Raw genomic sequence first — 23,107 nt, 5'->3', positions numbered from 1 at the left:
CCAACTAAGAAGGAGTGTCTAATAGAGTGGACAGAGAGTGGACACTTCTGTGTCTGATCCACTCGAACCAGCACAACACACACGCCACCACCATGTCAGTCAGTGTCACTGTAGTGCTGAGAATGAACCCCCACCTAAATAATACTGCCTGCTCTGTGGTGGTCAGTCCTGTGTGGGGTACTGAGCGTTGAAGAACAGGGTGAAAGGAGGCTAACTAACAAAGTATGCAGAGAAACAGATGGAGGCAGTCTGGAATTATAGAACTACACATTACTCCTATATGGGAGGTGGAGCTTATATACTGGGTTGAGCTTATTTCAAAACCAGGGGTGGTCATGATATTCTGATATGACTGTGTAAATAATATATAAATATAAATAATAATAATGGGTTCTGCGAGCCCGTTTCCAGTGCCATAAACCAGCCAATACAAGTAAAGCTAGTTGGTTTTCCACAAGCCCTCCACAAAAGGAAAATCTCATTCATTCAATATTGAGGCAAAATAACAGGGTGGTAAATAGGCTTATTAAGCGATATTTGAGCATTTGTCAGCCCAACCAAAGTCACATACATCAAAAATAGCTTAAAATGCTCAAAAATGCATTCTATTGCATCTTCAATTTTTTTGCATCTGTAAATCTACAGGGAAAAAATTTGGTATGATAATTCTGAACAAAGACTCAATGACACAACGCACCTCTGTTGGCTTCCGGGGCATCAGGGTCGTCACGCGGCTGCATGAAGTCCTGTAGCACGTCGTTCCGAGCAGCGAGGGCACGTAGCGGATTTCTCGAGCCCTGAGTGCGACGGGACGGCCGGACAGAACGCCTGTGTTCGGCTACGGCAGAGCTCAAACTGTGCATGCACACAAAAATACAGTATACAGTAAACAAATATACAAACTACAGCCCTGGTTTACACCAATATAGCAGAATATTCTGAGCAGATACAACAGAGCATGAGATATACTAACTAATCCATCTTTAAATGTAGCACTGTCATAGGATGCTACCTTTGTTGCCCTGCTAAGTCTGCCCCAGTCATCCGTAAGTGCTGTTCATAAAGTGAAAAATTAAAGTGTCTAAAAGCAACAGCAGCTCAACCACAAAGCAGTAGACCATGTAAACCCAGTGCAGTGCTTAAAAAACACCTATACTCCCTTGCATTTCTCCAAAGTGGTTCCTCTAGAATTGCTACCTAGCGCTACTGGAAGCAACATTATCATGCATGTCGGGGGCTTCACGAAATGGGTTTCCATGGCTCAACAGCTGCATACAAGCCTACGTTCTTAAAAATGAAGGTGCTTCAAATGGTTCTTTGAGCAATTTTTGGTTTTATACAAAATTTTAATTGGTAAAGAACCTTAAGAACATTAAGTGAAGATTCTTTAGGCCTTTAAAAGTTCTTCAAAGTTCTTCATCTCTGACATTGTTATCTTAATTTTGATGCTTCACTATCTGAGAGTCTGCCAGATTAATCTAGCTGGACTGACTATTCTTGATCTGGATCCTTAGAGAATCTCCAAACATCAGTGCTTGACCTCTACTGACCTCTAGTGCTATTCTGACTGGGCACAAATTCCCACAGACACGTTCCAAAATCTTGTGGAAAGAAGATTGGAGGCCATCACAGCTACAAAGTTGGACCAAATCCATATAAATATAGTAGTTAATCTATATTAATCCATAATATTAATAGTTTTGGGAAGGGACGTCCAGCAAGCTCATGTGCTCTTACTTTACTGCAGTACACTACCGGTCAAAAGTTTTAGAACACCCACAACTGTTTCAGTGGTCCACTGGCAGTGTTGCACAGCCCAGGCAAGCCTGCGTTTCTGCTTTTGCAATCCTAGCACTGGCTTTTTTTACTACCCCTCCACCTGCAGTCAAACCTGCAGCGTCAAGTCTTTTCTTCACAGTTGAAACTAAGACCTGGACCAGGGCTAGAGCTGCAAGGTGTTGTCATGTGAGCCACCTATCAAACAAGCTGTTTACTCTCAAAAACTTCTTCCAAGGCTGTTGTGGATTTGAGTCTGTCAGACCTCTTCCTGTACCCAACCTCCACTTTTAAGACCTACACTATATGTCCAAATGTTTGTGGACACCCCTTCTAATAAATGCATTCAGCTATTTTATGTTGCACCCATTGCATACACAGATGTGCAAATGCACACACACAGCTTAGCTAGCCCCTGTAGAGAAGTACTGCCAATAGAATAGGACTCTCTGGAGCAGATAAACGTGAACCTATTGGCACCAAGCCTAATGCTTCATCTAATGTCTATGCCAGCATTGAGCTGTGGAGCAGTGGAACTGTATTCTCTGGAATGATGATCATACTCCATCCAATACTTCTGGGATGAGTTGGAATGAGCCATCCAACATCCTGACCTAGATTTGAGTTTCCACTGGACTCAAATGGACCATTTCAGGTTATTTACCAGACCTAAATGACGTAAAAGCCACAGCACTTACAGTTGACTGGGGCAGACCTAGCTGGGTGTCCTAAAACTTTTGACCAGTAGTGAACATGAGAAAAACCTTACGTTCTGTGTTTAGACAGTGTAAGACAACAAACACACATGCATTTCCACAGTCTTGAAGGACGATCTTACATGTGTGTGTTAGTCTGGCAGAGTGTGCTCAGGTCCTGCTCAGCGTCTCCTGGGCTGCTTTCACACACAGGATGTGAGGGGGCATCAGTGGTCATGACCTCCTTGGCTGTCTCCGTGCTAACAGGCTGTTGGGGCTCCTGCTTTTTGTCAAGAGACTTTGACTGGGCCTCACTCTCTGTCTGCAGGGATGGCTGAGAGTCTGCCTCCACCGAGCTCTCCTACAAACACAGTTACCCACACTTTACCAAGCTCAGCTCAGTCATATTCATTCATGTCTTATGTACAAATAATGTGTGTGAGAGCGCAGGTGTGTGTGTGTGTATAACCTTATGTCTCCATCGTGGCTGTGGTTGTGGTTGAGTGGGTGATGAAACCTCCAGAGCTTCATATGACAGACTTCTCTGGAGAGAGAGAAAGAGAGAGAGTGTGAGAGATGGAGTGGGGGAGGTGGTATTGGTATGGTGATGTTAATTCACTATATGGACTAAAGTATTGAGACACCTACTCATTTTCCCCTCAAAATCAGGGGTAATTAAAGAGCTTATCCTGCTCCTGTTGGAGTAATTGTCTCTACAAAAAGGCTTTTTACTAGATTTCTGGAGCATTGCTGTGAGGATTTGATTGCATTCAGCAACAAGAGCATGGGTGAAGTCAGGATGCTGGATGACCACCACCCCACCTCAGCCCAAATCCTCAACTCATCCAAAAGTACTGATGGATATCCATCATTCCAGAGAACACAGTTCTTCCACTGCTCCACAGCTTAATGCTGAGGGGGCTGTATACCCCTCTAGCCAACACGTGGCATTAGACATGTTGCCAATAGGTTCATGTTTATCTGCTCCAGGGAGTCCTATTCAAGACTTGCAGGGGGAACACATCCTCCTCTGGTCAGAACTATTTCGTAATTATTGATAAAAAGTCAGCGTACCACCACATAAGACTGTTGTTGTGCTCAGGTATGTTGATATAGTCGATATAACAAAGTAATGATGAGGGTTAATAGTAATAATAATAATAATAATAATAATAACAATAATAATAAATAATAATAGCAGCAGCAGTTAGAGTCCATAAAACTGATAACACACACACACACAGTACAATTAGCAGTTAGATTAACAATCCATGCATGTATCAACCCAATCAATCAGGTATATGTTCCCTCTGCCACACACACTCATACATGCACACACACACACACTCATACATGCACACACACACACATGCATGCACAGACTCACTCACCTCATTGAAACACATCTTATACTGAGATGGAGTGCTAGGAGGAGAATAGACAGCGGAATAGACAGGTTCCTAAAGAGGGCAGGGGAAGAGGAGAAGAGAGAGGAGAAGAGAGAATAGAAGAGACGAGAAGAGATGAGAAGAAAGTAAAGGAGAAGATGAGACGAGAGAGGAGGAGAAGGTAAAGGAGAAGATGAGAGAAGAGAGGAGGAGAAGGTAAAGGAGAAGAGGAAAGGAGAAGAGAGGAGAAGAGAGTAAAAGAGAGGAGACAGTAGTAGACGAGAAGAGGAGAGGAGAGAGGAGAAGAAGGTAAAAGAGAAGAGGAGAGGAGAGAGGAGGAGAAGGTAAAGGAGAAGAGGAGAAGAGAGAGGAGGAGAAGGTAAAGGAGAAGAGAGGAGAAGAGAGTAAAAGAGAGGAGACAGTAGTAGACGAGAAGAGGAGAGGAGAGAGGAGGAGAAGGTAAAGGAGAAGAGGAGAAGAGAGAGGAGGAGAAGGTAAAGGAGAAGAGAGGAGAAGAGAGTAAAAGAGAGGAGACAGTAGTAGACGAGAAGAGGAGAGGAGAGAGGAGAAGAAGGTAAAAGAGAAGAGGAGCAGAAAGGTAAAGGAGAGGAGACAGTAGTAGACGAGAAGAAGGATTATTAGAAGTGGAGAGACACATAAATATACACAGAAAAGGCCGTATTTACTGGCTAATGATCTCTCTGGTATTTGCAACAGTGATGAGGAAAGAACTCCATTTACAAATATTCAAAAGTATGCAAACAAAATACAGAGCACAACTCAGCCTCACACAGCAGGCTTACCCAACACTGAGCTGGAGCAGCAGACTCACAAACAGCTTCACTCTCAGCCTACAGGGGGCAGCACAGGAACACACAAAGAGGAGAGATGAGGACAGACTAGCTCTACTTTATACATAGAATTACAGCAGGAAAAACACACAAATACATAAACACAAACCTAAGCAAACACACACATACACACACATACACACAAACATAAACACAAGCACACAGTAGAAGCCTTTATGTCAACAGGACACAGCTGAGGTCATTTACATAGCACTCTGTCACTACTTTACATAACTCCGCTGGAGATGAGCTCTTAGTTATACTGAGCAGCCATTCTGTCTAGCCTAGAGTGCTAACCTGAAGCACCTCAAAACATTAAACACAGTCAATAAGCCATGTAAGAACATCAGTATCTACATGAAGACACCCCTGATCACAGTACGGGTGGATAGCAGAGTGTTTATAGTAGATTGAAAATGGTTATAAGTATATATACAGTAATATGTAGTGTAAAACCCTTGCATCTCCAAAATGGCAAAGAACAAAACATTTAAGGGAAGCAAATGTAGCCAATGGAAGACTGTATGCTATTACGTCACCTAGGGGTGCCAGTATTTTTGAGTTTTCTAGAAAATATAGTTTATATAGTTTTCTAAATATATAATGGATCAAACTAAATGCTTTTGGGGTTTTATGCATTAAAGCAGCAATATGAGAGTATTGGATATACCAGCGCCCTCCCACCCCCTCAGACTGCTGTAAACATGCATTTGTTGACAAGTTAAGAGATACAGAACTAGTGTTTGAAGATAAAGAAGCATGTGGACTGAGGCGGTAGAGTAATACTGCTGGATTTTACACTAATTCTGGTTACGCAGTTCAGCTCCACCTATAGTGCAGTAGCGGCGTTCCGGCCCAGAGTGGGAATGATAGAGACGCCATTCTCCCTTTTCCAGTCAGTGGAGCATCAGCATGACTCTGAAGCTGCTATTTTAAGGTGAATTTGCTACATAATGTTGCTTTAATGAAGCCCAGCATTGAAGGAAGCTCAGTTACTATTCAACACCTAGTTTTTTTAAGTAGCCTTCCTTGTGGAACGTGAGAAACATGAGCAGAGGAAGGACAGCTATGTTCATCTTACTGCATTTGTGTTTATTTGTATTTATTCTAATAGAAATATAAACATTAATATTAAAAACACACTTACTGTTCAGATAAATGGCCTAAGACTTGCACCAAACAAACATGCATCCACACACACCCAAACCCACACACACACCTGTGGTTCTGTGGCAGGTGTGACGCTACACATTGTTCCAGTGCTCGGTTCCTCTTCTTTGGAGTCGGACAGTCTGCAAAACAGCATTTATCACTCACTGTCTCACAAACTCATAGCACAGAATGAGAGCTGCCCACATACAGCAAGTGAGAGCGAGTGTGTGAGAGAGTGAGAGAGAGTATGAGAGAGAGTACCTGTCTCCCGTGCCTGCTTTGCCGTTGTGCTCTGTAGCCAGTGGCTGAGAGGGCGTGTCCTGTGGTTGACAGGAGCGGTCAAGCTCGAGGGTGGATCTACGGGAACGCAGAGAGGAGGAGGCAGTGTCCTTCCTCGCTCTCTGCCTCCAGGGGGCGGTAGAGCGGGGGGCTGGAGAATACTCCCCTGCCACCACTGGCGTGTCCATTTTGTCCATTTGTTCCTTCCCCTCCGCTCTCTCTCTCCACCGCTCACCGTTCTGCTCTGGGGTTTGTCCATCCAGGTGGCCCTCGTGCTTGACCCCGTCCCGGGAGGCTGCCTCTTCAGAGCCACTATTCTTCAGGATGCCTTTGATCTCAGGGCAGGGCTGTGGTGGGCTGGGCTCTGTGAGGTCCTGTCTGGACAGACGCACCTCGCTGGGCTTCAGATTGACGGAGAGAGCCTGCTGGCGGTCAGAGAGGTGAGCGGACAGACGCAGAGGAGGAAGCTGAACAGGCCCTTTCTGGAGCTGGGAGAGGGAGCGAGAGAGATAGGGAGGTGGAGAGAGAGTGTGATGGTTGCATTAGAATAAATACACTGATTTGATGAGAGTCTGATAGCTTATCTGCTTAATCTCCACAGAAACTGGGAGTTTTGGGAACATCTATCCAATATCTGTGTGATCAGTACCTGCTGCTCATTTTGCTCAATACAATCAAATCCTCACAGCAATGTTCCTGACATGCGAAGGAAGGACAAACTCCCTGACACACACTGACCAGGTTGACCTCATCGACTGTGATGGGCTGAGTGCGGTAGCGGGCTCCTTTCTGCCTGCGTCTCTCAGAGGCCTCTGAACCGCCGTCCCCACCCGGACCCCTAGGACCTCCTGGAGCTCCAGGCATGCAAGGCTGAGAGAGTTTATTAAACAGAGCCAGCTTCTCACTCAGGGTCAGGTTGGAGCTGGCATCGTCCTCCATCTCCGGCTCAGCTGCACGAGGGTCACTGCAGAGGGGTGGGAGGGAGAGAGAGAGAGAGAGAGAGAGAACAGGTCATTACAAACAGAACGATATGACAGGAAAAAAAGAGATGGTCAATCTCCTGGGCCTTGAGATTATAGAGGCTCCACCCACTTGACTACTGCGTCCTCACAGGTGATTGGCTGAGTGAGGGCCCGGTTCTCACTGCTGCGGCGCACTCTGGGCTCACTGAAGCTGCTGCTGGAACGAGGCTTCAGGAAGGAGGACGCTTCAGGAGCTGCTGTCTTCTCGAGTTCCTAAGAAAGAGAAGGAGAAAAGAAAAGGAGGATCTTACAGATCTTACAGATCGTACAGAAGCTGAAAATTAGGATGGGCAGTACGATATGGTCAGCAGGGGTGACCTGTAGGAATGAGACCAACCAACTTTGAAAGTATTGATAAAGCACAGAACACAGAATGATGCATTTTAAAGAGAAAGACAGTCATCGTCATTCAGACATTAACACCATACCATTTCATTGATCATTGTTCAATCGTGGTCTCCAGCCCTCCTCCTGGAAAACTACCAGTTCCAGTAACACAAACCCAAATCTATCATACCCAGTTCAGCCAATCAAGATCTTCTGAAGGCAACTAGTTCATTTAGATCAAGTAGGATAGATTAGGGTTGGATCCAAAATATGACGAACATAAGCTGAACAAAAAGTTCATCAAGTGAGGGTGAAGACACGTGTAAACAGTGGTAAGGTGTTTCTACGATGGGGGGCCTTCCAAACGTTGAAAGGCAAGAAAAGGGCAGAGGAAGTAGCTGGGTAGTTTGGAGAGAGGTTTAAAAAGATCTCTGAACACTTAGAAATCAGCCATTCCAATAAAATAAAAGTAATAAGTGGAGCATAGCTGTTATCACGCTTAGAGAAATTAGCTGCACTATATGGACAAAAGTATTGGGACACCTGCTTACTCATCTTTGTTTCTTCTGAAATCAAGGGTACTACAGAGAGTATTTCCTAGGAACAGTCTGTCCTAGGAAGAAGACTTTCTACTAGATTTTGGAGAAGCATTGCTGTGAGGATTTAATTTAGGACATGTAATGGCAAGAGCGTTAGTGAGGTCAGGATGTTGGATGATCACCACCCCACCTCATCCCCATCTCATCTCCATCTCATCCCTGACTCCCCACCATCATTCCAGTGAACACAGTACTACTGCTCCACTGCTCAATGCAGGTTAGGCTGTACACCCCTCTAGCCCATGCCTGGCATATGTTTATCTGCTCCAGAGAGTCCTATTCTATTGGCAGTACTTCTCTACAGGAACTAGACAAGCTATGTGTGTATGTGCATCTGTGTCAACAATAAAATTTAAAAAAATATGTATATATATCAATATTTGTGTCCACAAACTTTTGTACCTAACACGTAAACTTGGCAAGTGCTGGACGAGGAGCCTAATGCTTTGTGCTTGTGGTATTTACATACCATTCAAATGTATGACCAGTCCAGCCCATTTCAAGCAAAGCTGGTCCTCCCTCACAGCTGAAGTGGGTCAGCGGGAGATGAATAAAATAGCAGGTGGGCAGCAGGCTGGGTAACGACCTGATAACGGATGGAACCCTGCAAGTCATACAGTAACCAAACACCCTGCGTGTACCGTTACCACCATGAGCGAGTGAGTGAGTGAGAGAGAGGTAGACAGAGGCAGGTGGGACTAAATCGAATTAAAGCAGTGTTTTATTTGTTCATTTTCACTCTTGCTTTGACCAAGCTAACTTTACACAGTGTGAAGCTTGAGGTGTGGAAGACCAAGAATACTTTCAAAGAAGATCTCATAAGGCCTTCACGAAGATCTAGCAGATTCTGGAGTGGTGGTGCTCTGCTCTGTTCCTGTGCAGCAACACCTGCACAAATAGGACCTTCATGGAAGATAGAGTTGCCAGCAGAAACCTTTTTATGCATCCTCACCACAAACCTGCAGCATCACAGCAGCCTCACAGCAAGCCTGACTCACTTTGGGAACGAGTCAATGGACTGACAGAGCCTAAATAGTTTGAACCTTTCGGTCACAATAAGCAAAGGTACATTCGAAGAAAAAAAGGGTGCAGAATTTCATGAGAAGGACACCTCTCCAACTGTTAAGCACAGGAGTGGATCAGTCATGCTTTGGGCTTGTGTTGCAGCCAGTGGCACGAGGAACGTTGCTCTGGTGGAGGGAAAAATTGCTTGAATTCAATTCCAGCAAATTCTGTAAACAAACATCACACCATCTGTGGAGAAAGCTAAGGATGAAGAAAGGATGGCATCTACAGTAGTGTAGTGATCCTAAACACACCTCAGAATGCACAATGGACTACCTCAAGAGACGCAAGCTGAAGGCCCTACTGACCTAAACATCCTCAAAAAAATCAGTGGAAAGACCTCAAAAGAGCTTGAGAACGAGAAGCCATAGGTCTCGGTAGAGGCTGTAGTACTTGACAAAATAGGTGTTACTGACGCTGGGTATCCAAATGTTTGCTTTGAGCCCTTCTGCTTTTTTACTATTTTGAAATTTGTCATTTTAAATGTTATGTCTTTTGGAAATCAGGCCATATTGCACTGACTTAGCTATATTTAGTTATTACAATTATTATTATTTATGTATTTTTTATTATTATTACTGTATTGTAAGGCTTTTTCCCAATAGGAATGAATGGGGTGCAAAAGTTCAAATGTCACAATATACAAATGCACTGGTAACACCCAACCAACCACATGGGGTACCACAGCAAGCACTTGGCAACATCTGAGCCACCACCTGAGACAATATAGTAACCATCTGAAATACCATAGCAACTAACTAGCAATCAATTGGACACACAGCACCACCATCATCACAGCAACCACCTAGAATACAATGACAACATAGCAACCACCTAGCAACAGCATTGCAATCACTTGGGACGCTAGATCAACCACATAGTGACAGTATAGCAACTGCGTTTCATTTAGGAAATACACTTTTCTAGTTATTATTATTATTAGTATTATTATCATTATTATTTTTATTATTACAATTACTATAGCAATATTTTAAATAGTGCCAAAGTAGCCAAAGTAATACACTAAGAACAAATGTTATCCGAAGTTCAATATGCAGTGTGTTTGGTTGCAAACAGCACATGTATAGTTGTCACCTGCTAAGAAGGTCACTGAAACCAGACCCCATAGGCAGGCAGCTCCTCACTGTAGTGGTGTACTCACTGCCCTGAAGTTACCCATTTAAACTCCACTCTCAAGGGAGAATATGCACTCAATGTCCAACTCAGATAAAAGCAATCCTGATGCTGATCCCCTAAAAATAAAGTAGACAGTGTTGCAATATCAGCAAGCTATAGTGCACCATCACATTACTTAATGCTCATTCACCCCATTATCTAATATCTATTTAATGCACACTTGACTTTCTGCAAACAAGAGCACTGCACCTGTCTGCAGAGACGGGTAGTGTTTTCTCAAACGTCTGCGATACATCTTATTTTGGTGGCTAGACAAACCGTCTTTTAGCTCAGGCAGTCAGTCTGTCAGTAAACACACACACCTGTAGGTCATAAATTACCACCACCACCACACATACACACATGGCTACAGTTTAAACTGAAGGACAATCACATTTGCGATCCCAAAAAGTGTGTTTCAGCTGCACTGATTTATAGTAAAGATCAATATGATCACCTAATGATTTTACAGAACTGTGCAGAAAGTGTTTATTTCCTCAGTAAAACACTGATATTAGAATAAACACGAATAACATTCATACAGAAAGTCGTGATTTTACATCACTGTGTTCATTAAAACATCTCCAAAGCTCTCCTCATGGAGTCTAGTGTTTATTATAGTGATCATCCAGCACCTGGTTTAGTAAATCAGAGCTTAATGATGGTAAATCAGGTGAGCTGCTGCTGCTGCTGCTGGGATTGAACACGTCCACGCTGTGCTGGCTGGACTCGGGGCGTCCAGGAGTCTCTGTTCTTCAGACTAGCTCAGAAGATCTCACTACTTTCTTCAGAATGAGAAGCTCTTGCTCCTTTTTACTGGATTTATGTTCACCTGCATCTGTTCTAATGAGATCTGGAGCTTCTACAGTAAAAACCCTCTTACTGCTGAGAGACATGGGGTTAAACAATGTTCCTAGGACCCTAAACCCTTCTGCACAGCATCATTCTGATTGTGGTTTTTCCTACAATTGCAGGAATTGTAGGGATTGGACCCTACATGAGCTCCTCCGTGTGAGTATGTGCCCTATTCTGACCCCAAGCTTATAAAGTATCGCCATATTGCTGATATCCGCAGAAATGCTGGATCTGATATCAGAGGAAAAACAACAACACGTTCTATCCAGGACAAAATCCAGCCTGAAACAGCACACACTCCCACTATGATGTTGTTAGCTGGGTGTATCTTCCTGTGGGGTGGTCAAATGTTTGAGTAGTCTGACTATGATAGCGTACTTTCAGATGATCATCTTAAGAAGAAGAGCTTCAATTAAAAACAGCTTATTTTAAAGCTTAAACATTATCTCTGGTATTGTGCCATCAATTTATAAAGCCCACCTCCCAGGTCAGAATAGAGGGACTGGGCTCGGGACATTGTTTGCAATATAGAAATCAAACCATACAGCCATTGTCGATGAGTAGCTATATTTTAGAAGGGGGAGGGAGAGCTGCTTTCCAAAAAAGGAAACCTACAGGTAACGTGGTAATGCCACAGATACGCTGCTTAAACCTGAAAATAATAGTTATATTAGTTATATAGGCAGTAATGCAAACATGCAGAGACCTGTAAGCCTGTGACTTTTCTCTTGCTTATGATTGGCTAGTTTTAGGTGTAGATTTAATAAAATCACATGAAAGAATTGTGACAGACTGCTAAAGGGACAGCGAGGGGTCCTCTTTCACTGCACTAAACAGATTCAGATGGAACTTACTTTAAACAGAGACATCTTGGCTGCTACGCTCATCTTGGCTCTGTCATCTGTCTTAACATCCGCTACAAAAGAGAGAGAGAAAAGAGCATATACAGCAGCAATGCATATGTACATGCATACATTACTATTTATGCATCATTATCAAACCTAATCAAACAAATAAACGTCCTTAATAAACCTTTTCACTTTTTGACATATTGTGAATCTGGCAGTTGCTCTTTACACTGTGTCCATACAGAGGAACCACAAGGAACCATGAGGAATCACTTAAACCTTTGATACATCTCCTAAACTCTTAGACTTATTACATTATTATTATAGTATTACATTGAATCAAATAGCTTGACAGTGATTCTATAGGAAATAGAAAGAGGCTGCTAGTCATTCATCAGCCATGCTGTTTTAATAATGTAATAATAGCAGTCATTAATGTGCCTTTATTCTACATGTACAGTGCAATTCTTCTCTTCATAAGTGCCAGCATAACTTCATGATGACATGACCAATAGAAATGCTCCAGGGAACATGGAATTCTTCGTAAAAGTTGACTTATGAACAACAGCTCTACTGAAAGGTCTGTGACCTAACCTCCATTGGACGTAAAGGACCCGTACCATGAACTTTGCAAAACACAGTGTCCAAAGTTTCATTTTTTCAGAGTTCATCCTGCTTTTGTTAAAGTAACTGTCTCTACTGTCCAGGGAAGAAGGCGTTCTGTTAGATTTTGGAAAAGCATTGCTGTGAGGATCTGATTGCATTCGGCGACAAGAGCATTGTCCTGAGGTCAGGATGTTGGGCGATCACCACCCCACCTCATTCTCAACTCATCCCAAAAGTACTGAATGCAGCACCACCATCATTCAATAGAACAGAGTTCTTTCACTGCTCCACAGCTCAATGCTGGGGGGCTTTATACCCCTCTAGCCCATGCCTGGCTTTAGGCATTAGGCATAGTGCCAATAGGTTCATGTTTATCTGCTCCAGAGAGCACATTATTTGCACATATGTGTCAGAAAAGGTTGCAACTTAACTTAAGGGGTGTCCACAAACATTGGGACATATAGTGTGTGTTAAACTTTTAAGCACCTTTAAGCTCTCTGGCTATCCCTCTTTTTGATACCCTGCCCCCCACCAACCGCCATTTACAACCACGTACAGTCATACACTAACAGGTTTACTCTATGAGATCACTATGGTTAGCCTAAAGCTGTGAGGTCACACGCTGACTAATCATTGGGCACTGAGCTCTGGCTTTCATCTGGAACCTCTTGAAAAAACATGTGGAGCATACACATACTTAAGCACACAGCTCATACAGCTCACACAGCTCATACAGCTCATTCAGCTCATATAGCTCATGCCTGTGCTAGCCATAATCCTCACCTGTCTGCACTACTGCAGGTGTGTACATTGCACATCACACACTCGTACACAGTCTAATGCCAAGAACACTCTGGTCTGCAGGTCTCGGGTCTTGTGAATGGCCGTCCTGTCTTCACTCTACAGTCCAGAACTAGGTCTAAAATAAGGCTGCAAGATTTATATCCACAGCCATTAAACCGGGGTTTATTATAGACCTCTACGACACTCAGCAGTCACTCTGACACAGGTCAATGTTGCCCGTTTCCAGATCTCACCACTATGCCACCACACTTTTCTGTCATAAATCCCTCCATTGGCACCATGCCTATGTCAGGTGTGGGCTAGAGGGGAGTAAAGCCCCCGAGCATTGAGCTGTGGAGCAGTGGAAGAACTGTGTTCTCTGGAACGATTGTGGTGCTCCATCCAGTACATTTAGGATGAGCTGGGGAGTTGGGGGTGAGTTGTGGTGGTGATCGTCCACTCTCCTGACCTCACTAACGCTCTTGTCGCTGAATGCAATCAAATCTTTACAGCAATGCTGCTCCAAAATCTAGTAGAAAGCCAGTAGAACTGTCAGTAGAGATATTTACTCCAACAAAAGCTGGATAAACTCTTGATTTAGGAAGAAACAATGCATGAGCAGGCAGGTGTCCCAATACTTTTGTCCATATAGAGTACAATGCTCCGTTTGTCTTACTTTGTTGAGTGTCTTTTTTCAGTCATTACAATAGTAATTTGAACATGCATGGGCAGTTTAGACTCACCTTTGTACCATTTCAGATTATTTACTGGATGTGGCTTAAATGAACAAACTGGGGAGGAGGGGGGGGTGTTCAAAAACTTTTGACCGGTAGTGCAACTGCCTTTCTACAAGCCCCGCCAGACATAAAACACAAATAGACGAGCGCACTGAACCTACACAAGGTCTCAGTCACATACCTACTGTCTCTAGAAGCCTGTTCAACACACACACACACACACACACACACACACAGCCAACACAAGCACACACACACTCTACCATCGGTACTCACCTGAGTTCTCCTGCTCCTTGTTGTCCATGGTCCTGCAGTGTGAAGAAAGCACGACTTAACAGGAGCAAAACACACACACTTCACTACGTACAGACACAAACACAACCACAAGCTCTTCAACCACCAGAATGAGAGACAGACACACACGTACACACACACACACACACACACACACACACACACACACACACGTCATTCAGACAAAAGACGAGATGATTTCACACAGATTTTATGACCTTGCTCCTTCCCTTTAGGGCAGCTGACACATACATACATACACATACACACACACACACACACACACACACACACGTCTATGCAGGTTAATACCATGACATAATAATCTTCCTTAAAATGATAAGCTTTCACTCACACCCGCTCTAGACGTTCTGAGAGAGAGAGAGAGCACTGTGTGCCATTTTGGCATCAGCTGGCATTTTTTAAGTGTTTTGTGGTTTTATCCTTTTTAGGAATGGCTTCTTTAGGAATGACACGTCCCTCCAATGCTTTGTCAACATGATAAGCTATCAAGCTCAAAGAAATTTCCCAGTGTTTTTAACCTACACTCTTAAAAGTAAAGGTGCTACAAAGGGTTCTTTGAGCGCTGCCATTGAAGAGTCACTTTTGGGTCCAAAAAGAGCCATTTTTGTAAAAGATCTGTGAGTGTGAAGAACCTTTACATTGGCAAAGAACTTTTACACCCATTTCTTTAAACCTTTAGAAGATTCTTCACACACACACACACACACACACACACACACACTCTCTTTTACAAAAGTGGTTCTTCTATGGCAGCGCTCAAATAACCCTTTATAGCCATTATTTTTAAGAGTGTAGTCTACCTACAGCATCTGTGAGGTATGGTCACATTTTTGGACCGAAAACCTACAATGTCAGTCCAATGATGGAATGACCTATGATGAAAGGAGGTGCAACATTAGTAGTTATATATAGTAGTATATAGCAGCACCACCTGGCAGCAGGTGGGGAGGGGTTGAGTTCTTTACCCAAGGATACAAGCAAGAGTGCCCAGTCAGTTGTGGGATCGGAACCCACAACCTTCTGCTTGCTGGTACATATATCTTACCACTCTGCTATCAGCCACCCCAAGTGTGTGAATTATCATTGAAGCAAACATAATATTCTGGTTGCATTCTCTTTCCAGGGTAGTGGTGGCTCAGTGGTTAGAGTGCTGGGCCCTTGAGCAAGGCTCTGAACCCTCTCTGCTCCAGCTACTGAATCAGTTAGTTATAATTTAATATAATTTAATTATCCAAATTACACTATGCCCTGTCTGGCTGCGCTGCAGTGACATCCGGAAAGCAGCTCCACCTGGTGTGGGGGTTGAGTTCCTTACCCAAGGGCATGAGCACCCAGTCAGTCTTGGGATTTGAACCCACAACCTTCTGGTTGCTGGTTAATATTTCTTACCACTAGGTTACTAGTCAACCCTATTTTCTGAATTATCATTGCCCTTACCCATCTCCAGGTGCTGATTTAGATCATTATATTTCATTGGTCCACATTCCACTAGGGCATCAGTACAGCATCATCCCATAAAGCAGCCCTGGGATTTGAACACGCAACCTTCTGCCAACCCAGTTATGGTGAGGTGGTTAGAGAACTGCCATACTAATAACAGGGTTGTGGGTTCGATACACAACCACTCGATACACCTTTGGACCCTTGACTATAATGACAATAAGGGCAAATTATTAGTAGTACTATTATTAGTATTCCTCTAGTTTGGTGTATTGTCTCGGTTTTACTAGCCTCAAATGAAACTGCTTTACAGCTTAATTCCCAAACACAAAGGATTCATAAGTGTGTTGCAAAACAAAAATCACATGTGGTTCACTGACAAAATTCAGCAACTCCCTTGTGGCTTTTTTTAAAGATTTTTTACATTTTCTAAATAAATTAATAACTAAACTAATTTAGTTACCAATATTAAGCCTTATTATCCAGTAACCAGCAACCCCATCTCCTCCATCACTCAGCACAATGCCAGCCAGTAGCTAACATAAACAAATGGCAGTTAGTGTTGTCTCCTCCAAGCATGTTCAGATGGGCAGTGGTGGCTCAGTGGTTAGAGCTCTGGGCTATTGGATGCTATTGATGACAGGGTTGTGGGTTCGATTCCTGGGCTCAGAAAGCTTCCACTGTTGGATCCTTAAGCAAGGCCCTTCTCCCTTTCTGCTCTGGAGTTAAAATGCAGAGGACACATTTCGCTGTACAGTGACAAATACGTGCACCTTTAATGAGCAGCAGGTCCAACTAACGGTGGAGAAGAAGGTCCAACCAACCCACCAAAAAAGGGCCACCTATGCTACCTGGGACTGGGACTACAATTGGAGTGCTTAAGTAGTTATTAACAGACACGTACCCAACTGTACAGACAGCCGTGGTTGGTAGAAATGTAATTAATAAGAATAACTCTCCACCTAGGCTTTCCCAGATTTACCCAAACAGCAGGCGCATGTAAGGACATGCTAAAACAGCTCCATACCCGCAGCTCTCCTGCATCTCATTGGCTGTGACAGGCTGGGTTCGGAAACGCTCGCTTGTTTTGCGGCTCCCCGCTGCCCCCGCAGGCAAATACCGACGAGTGCGCCGACGGCCGCCCTCAGGACCCGCTTTCACCGTCAGTTCCAGAGCCCGGTCAGGGCCTCCATCTGCATCACTGGATTAGGGAAAACAGTGAGAGAGAAGAGGATGAAGAAAAGGTCATGCTAGCTACCATCCTTATATGTAAGTATTAAGTGTACAACACCATCCAAACAGTGCAAGTGGCATCAACACCAGGGTCAGTCCATAACATCACAAGCCTGATGTGGATCTTAGTCCCATCTCTGCGATATTCCAGAAAGATGATGTCTTGCATTGAAAAAAAGGGCTTTTTGGCCATTGCTAGTCCCTATATTTAGCCTTCCAGCATGTTTAGGAGAAAACTACAGATCAAAAATCCAGATTTTTTAAGTTCCTCTAGTCTCTTAACACCTGACAGCAAAAGTGATTACTGTCATCCCGCTCAAAGCAGTCCGAACAAACCTTATTTTGGTTGCCATTGGTTTTGTGTGATTAGAGGCTGGTGTAAATATTTAGCAGCTACTAGCTCCTAGTAGCTAGTTTGTGCCGTGCAACCGGTTTTGATCAGAGGTGTCAAGTAAAGAAGTACAAATACTTCGTTAACTTTCTTTAATAGAAATGTTGGTTCTCTATACTACTATACTGGAGTAATTATTTTGTACTCCTATTACTTCTACTTCTTACATTTTAAAAATAACCTCATTACACCTATTTCATATATTTTCATTCCGGTTCAAATAATGTTTTTTTCAACATTAACATTTTAATACAGTGTTATAGTCATTAGGGTTTTTAGAAAAATGTTTTGGTTTTTTTTTGTTGGGGGGGTGGGGGGGGTTAGTGCACTGCAGGCCCCTGTGGCGCGACCTTAGCTTTTGGACTTTTTTTTTTCTTCCATTACTTTTACTTTTATACTTTATTTACTTCTGAAACCAGTACTTTTACACTTTTACTGGAGTAAAAAGCTTAAATTGTTCTTCAACTTCTATAGAAGTCATTTTAAATCCTAGTATCTCCACTTCTACCTGAGGAATAAATGTGAATACTTTGGACACCTCTGGTTTTGATTTAGTAATGCAGAAACCTGAACTTAGTAAACACTTACAGTACAACTAGCCTACACTTAAACTTACACACAACTGTTGCATCCGGGCCCTGTCTCTCAGAAATGAATGAAGACACAAGCCTAAACATGTGTTTGCTGATACTATTTTGTTTCTATAAAGCAAATCTGAGATTGTCAGTAGGACACTAAAATCTGGCGAGCAGGTTATCCACTATTGTTAAAATGTTTTACAGGTTAAAGCTCATTAAACCTCATTAAACCTCAAGCTCAGCCACAGGTGCACGTGACCGTTATCATCACCAGGCATCTTGAAATGCACGTGTATCACCAGTTTAGACATGATTAGACATATTAAGTCATTCATTACACACACATCCAGACACCATTCTCAGTTGAGCTTTAAAGTGCAAAGAAACGAGACAAGCACACATGTCCCTACGCTTTTTCAGAGGGAGCTGAGCTCCGGCTTTGCTCCAGCAGGGAATTCTTCAGCTTTCCCACAGATACATGGGTGTGCAGCTGGGGGGCGTCTCCCCCAGCCAGCGTGCCGGACGGATCCAACGCACGCTGCCTGGAGAGGGGCAATAAGGAAAGAGGAAAAAGTTGGACAACATGGAAGACGATAGGGTTCCACGTAGTTGTGCAGTAATTATACTCAATAGCGACCGGTTGGGGAGATACAGCCGGTCTCCCAGTGTGTGTGTATAGTAAACATGAATGTGATTATTTTTTTTGTGGATTACTTTTAAGCACTACTTGATCTGGATTAGTTTTACCCAGGGGTGGTCATGCCCTTTCGTAGAGGGATATGACTGGTCATGTTGTAGGATAAAGCATCTGTGTAATTTATCCCACTTCCCACAGATAGCCTGCAGTGAAAGGTCACCGTCTGGATGTACCCCTTAGTATTAAATGACAGGCACCACATTTAATAACAATAACAACCTAATAACACAGCAGCAGGTGTTGTTATTACATTACTGTAAATGGGCTTGGAGCTGGTCTGAACTTTGCAAAACAAAGGGGACCAGAAAGTAAAGGTTCTAAAGGCTCTTGGCTCAGATGTGTAGCTCTAGGATAGACAAACGTCCTATAATTCAAAGCTTTATACAATAGAACCTTTAGACAAGGCAAGCTTTTTTGCCAAGGACTTTTTAAGCGTAATGATAATGTAAATAAGTAATAAGTACTAATAGATCCATAAGACAAGAGTCTTACCCCTACCCTATCTTTAGATTGCACACAATAGGTTCTTGGTGCAATGCCTTGGAGGAACCACTTTTGCTTTCCTAAAGAACCAAGTCTGGAATAGCTTTGTGAGTGTGATGAACCTCTAAAAAGACTTAAAGGGCTTTCTTTTTCAAATTTTAGCCCAAATACCCAATCCCCATTCATATCTAGCAATGCCTCCAACACTAGAAGGGTGAGGACTAGCATATGTCTCATCCAAGACATGTAAAGTCAGCCATCGCCTTTTTTCCAACTGCCACTGGTGCAGCATCGCTATACGCCAGGTGGAAAGCTCAGCTCCCCAACTCCCCAGCTCCGATACAACAGCTAACAGATGCCTGTGCTGACCAACATCACACTGGGAGTGATGTGGGGAGGAAGCTCAGGTTAACAATCAAAGCTGGATCCAGTAAGTTGACTGGGCCTGAGGGATCTGCATGAAGGTAAGCTCTCCAGGAGCTCCAGGAGTTGGTGACCACTATTCTATGGCATCATTGAAGCCCCTTTAGGCCCCTGTGAAATGCAAGAGTGCATACCAAGAGTGGATGCCTAGAGTGTTTACTATTATATACAAGTTCTGTATGTATTACTACTGCAGGAAGTCCCATAACCACCAGGTAAAAGTATTCCAGCTCAAACAGAGCTTTACGCCAACTCATGGAACTTGAATTGTGAGTGAATTGAGAAGACTGGTATGAATGGGTGGGTGGATGGAGCAAAGAAAGAATGGGGCAAACAAATGAACCCATCTGAGACAGACCATCTGTGCATCAGCCATCAGGTGAATGGTGGTAGGACCAACAGTGCTCTCCTTAATCAGCTCCTTCTTACTCACAAAAACGATATAGTGGTTTGCACAATCGCTGCAGCCCACAATCATTCCAAAACAAACATGGGTGCGACCATAATCCAGTGTGAACAATGAGAACGTCCACGCGGACAGTGCATAATCTCAACATAGCAAATTAATAACTGAGCTAAAGTTAACTGGCCAGTAAAATGAGGGTCAGGTCTACCAATTCATACTGACCCCTTCATGTCGTACAATATCATAATGTGAAAATATGTGACTGGCAGTGTTATATCATTCTTCCTCAACTCCAACATGATGGCATGTGGGCTTTAATTAAGGGGTGTTTTCTACGTTTTTTAGTCTGCTGACTGTCTGGCGTTGTTATACAGATAAATAAGGTGAAATGAAAGTGTTTGTTGTAATATTTCTTTAACTAAAGTGCTGCTTTTTTCATTTAGCGCTTACTCTAAATATACCTTTCCTTGTACATCTTACAAATTACTGTCTTCTTTCATTTCATTTTTCTTCTTTCAACACTTTACTGTAAGGAACATAATTGTGAGGTTTATTCTAACTTTTAATAATAAAGCCTAACCTAGACATTTCTAAATGATAATAATAATAATAATAATAATAATAGTAATTGTGATCTTTTTTAGTATATTATCTAAGCTCTGTAATGTAACTCTCACTAATAATTGTATTATTAGATGTAATATTGCACTGTAAACACTTTGTTACCACCCTGTTATGCAGTATTAAGTATTAAGTGCTGTTTAGTCTTGTCCAACCTGAAGCACTTTTGTTGGAGCACATTCAAAGATTTTTTTTTTTGCAGCTGAAGTACCATGACCCGATACTGAATCTGTGATGAAAACTGACTGATTAAATACTTATATTTTTAGAGCTTTTCAGGCTCTGATTAGCGATAAAGAGAACATCCCCTAAAATTCTTCTTGATGCATTAGTGGTTATTAAACTCTGGCTGCCTTAATAAACTTACATCAAGCAATACATCTGGCTCTATCTAGAACTCACGTAAATCAAAGTGCTGCCAATAACATTAGTTTAGATAGCAATTGATCCTCAAACATTTGCATAACAGGGTGGTAAATGCGTAATTACATTACTACGATTAATAGTAATCGATTATCAGTAATTGTGACATAACAATAACTTCCAGTTATGTACTAATGTACTATAGATCATTATAAATACATAAATAATTAAAGTTTAATGCATAAAAAATCTATTAGAAATGTCTAATTCAGTCTTTATTAAACAAATACTACTAATTTTGTGTTCCCCAAAATAGTGTTACTATTTTATTGAGTATTCCTAATATTAATTTATTTGATGTTTTATTTCAGCTGTATTTTTGTTACCTAACAGATAACATATTTTAATTGCATTAATTGTTTTGTTATTGTCATATTTGCATGAAAAGTGCTCTACATGAACATGTTGTTATTAATATTAACAAGAATATCATGAATATCAATGGACTGATTAATTGAATCCCTACAATATTTCAATGCTTTTATTCACAGAGCAATTGTGACCTAAATATTTCAATATTTTAATTAATTTACTGTTTTCCTTGTTCTTTTCTTTATTTATAGTTTGTTTGATGCCCCTCCTCTGTATGCCATCTTCCTAAGCACAGTTACTGTAAATATGCAAATAAAACCAATGATATAAATTGAGAAAACAAGCGAATAGATATTAGAACACCAACACATCATAGATTTACAATAACAAGACTGGCCATAAATACTACGATAAATAATAATAATAATAATAAACAATAATAACAATAAAATAAATAATATAAATAAATAAAAGGGGGGGGGGGGTCACCCTCACCTGTTCGGGTAATTGTTATCCATTTTAGCATCCCCCTCGTATCCATTGGAGATTTTAGCATGGGACAGCTCCTCCTCAGGAGCCCTCACGCTTCCATTAACCCCACCGGATTGGCTTCTGTCTGCAAGACCAGAGTCATGGCGGGTGCCACGCCCTTCCCTCTCCCTCTTGGACCACTTGGAGGGCAACTCCTCCTCCTGGTTACCATAGCGCTCAGCCAGCTCCCGCCTCCTCTCGGCCTTGTAGCGGGCGATCCGCTCCGCTCGAGATTCCGGGGCTGGATTTTCCATCGTATCCATGTGGTCGCTTCCCGTCTCGTCACGTGCCGTTTTCTTCCCGACTTCTCCTAGGTAGCTAAAGAAGGCCCCGCTGAGTCCTCAGCCCGATGAAGGAGTCAAAACAGCAAAAAAAAGGCCTCGAACCAATTAGCAGATGTGAGAGGAGTCCAGTGCACCAATCAGACGGCTGCCCATCGCCGTCCTTATTGCTCCTTTAAGGACGCGGCACTGTGGAGAAATCAGAGAACCATCAGTTAAGTGCGCTACCTCAAACATTCATCAACTCCAGCTGTTATCTTCTCAGAGCTCAGAGGACCATTCATTAGTGCCCCGGGTAAAGCACTCTTGGCTAACGTCTACAGCTAATCAAATGGAGTAGGCCTTCATTATTGCATCAAAACACACTCAGACACTCTCTGCACACACACAGAAAACCGACCTGTGTGCCCTGTACCTTCTCAGGCCCTGAAGAAGGGGCAAAACCGGCCTGTCCACACACCACTCTGAGTTTAAGATAACTGTGCCCACCTGTTAAATGTGTCAGCTATAAAATTAGCACCCACCTCCGTCTATTCTCAAACCAGCATGCCATCTAAAGAGAACCATCCATCTTTTTTTTTCTCTCTCTCTCTCTCTCTCTCTCTCTCTCTCTCTCTCTCTCGGTAAGACGACCTGGTTTGGTCTGCTGCTCTAGCATTTGGGAATCTCCCCTTGCACTGTAATTTAAAACCTTTGATACTCAGCTCAACTCAGCAACCTTCTCACCGTCCACTCAGCAAACCAGCCACTTCAACAACACCCAGCTGAAGCCTGGTGTTCTAGAGATGGCTGGATATTGACAGCTAGACTA

At 42.8% G+C, this 23,107-nt stretch overlaps 1 protein-coding gene across 1 annotated transcript in view; it reads right to left on the bottom strand.

Annotated features, from left to right (window-relative positions):
• The window catches only part of svilc (supervillin c), a 32,059-nt gene extending 9,790 nt beyond the window's left edge, over window positions 1-22,269 (bottom strand). The window contains exons 1-14 of the mRNA XM_072693706.1: window positions 21,980-22,269; window positions 18,530-18,661; window positions 16,945-17,118; window positions 14,436-14,467; window positions 12,040-12,101; window positions 7,234-7,376; window positions 6,880-7,105; window positions 6,124-6,629; window positions 5,930-6,002; window positions 4,663-4,710; window positions 3,863-3,931; window positions 2,941-3,015; window positions 2,615-2,832; window positions 698-855 (exon numbers count right to left, since the gene is read on the bottom strand). Of these exons, the coding sequence (XP_072549807.1) occupies window positions 698-855; window positions 2,615-2,832; window positions 2,941-3,015; window positions 3,863-3,931; window positions 4,663-4,710; window positions 5,930-6,002; window positions 6,124-6,629; window positions 6,880-7,105; window positions 7,234-7,376; window positions 12,040-12,101; window positions 14,436-14,467; window positions 16,945-17,118; window positions 18,530-18,661; window positions 21,980-22,269 (2,206 nt within the window). The remainder of the gene's footprint in view (window positions 1-697; window positions 856-2,614; window positions 2,833-2,940; window positions 3,016-3,862; window positions 3,932-4,662; window positions 4,711-5,929; window positions 6,003-6,123; window positions 6,630-6,879; window positions 7,106-7,233; window positions 7,377-12,039; window positions 12,102-14,435; window positions 14,468-16,944; window positions 17,119-18,529; window positions 18,662-21,979) is intronic.
• Window positions 22,270-23,107: the final 838 nt, after the last annotated feature.

This window comes from Salminus brasiliensis, chromosome 12 (genome assembly GCF_030463535.1).
Source record: "Salminus brasiliensis chromosome 12, fSalBra1.hap2, whole genome shotgun sequence".
In the NCBI taxonomy this organism is placed as follows: Eukaryota; Metazoa; Chordata; class Actinopteri; order Characiformes; family Bryconidae; genus Salminus; species Salminus brasiliensis.
Note: the sequence above shows the minus strand (reverse complement) of the source record. Positions and strands in the feature narration are given on the sequence as shown.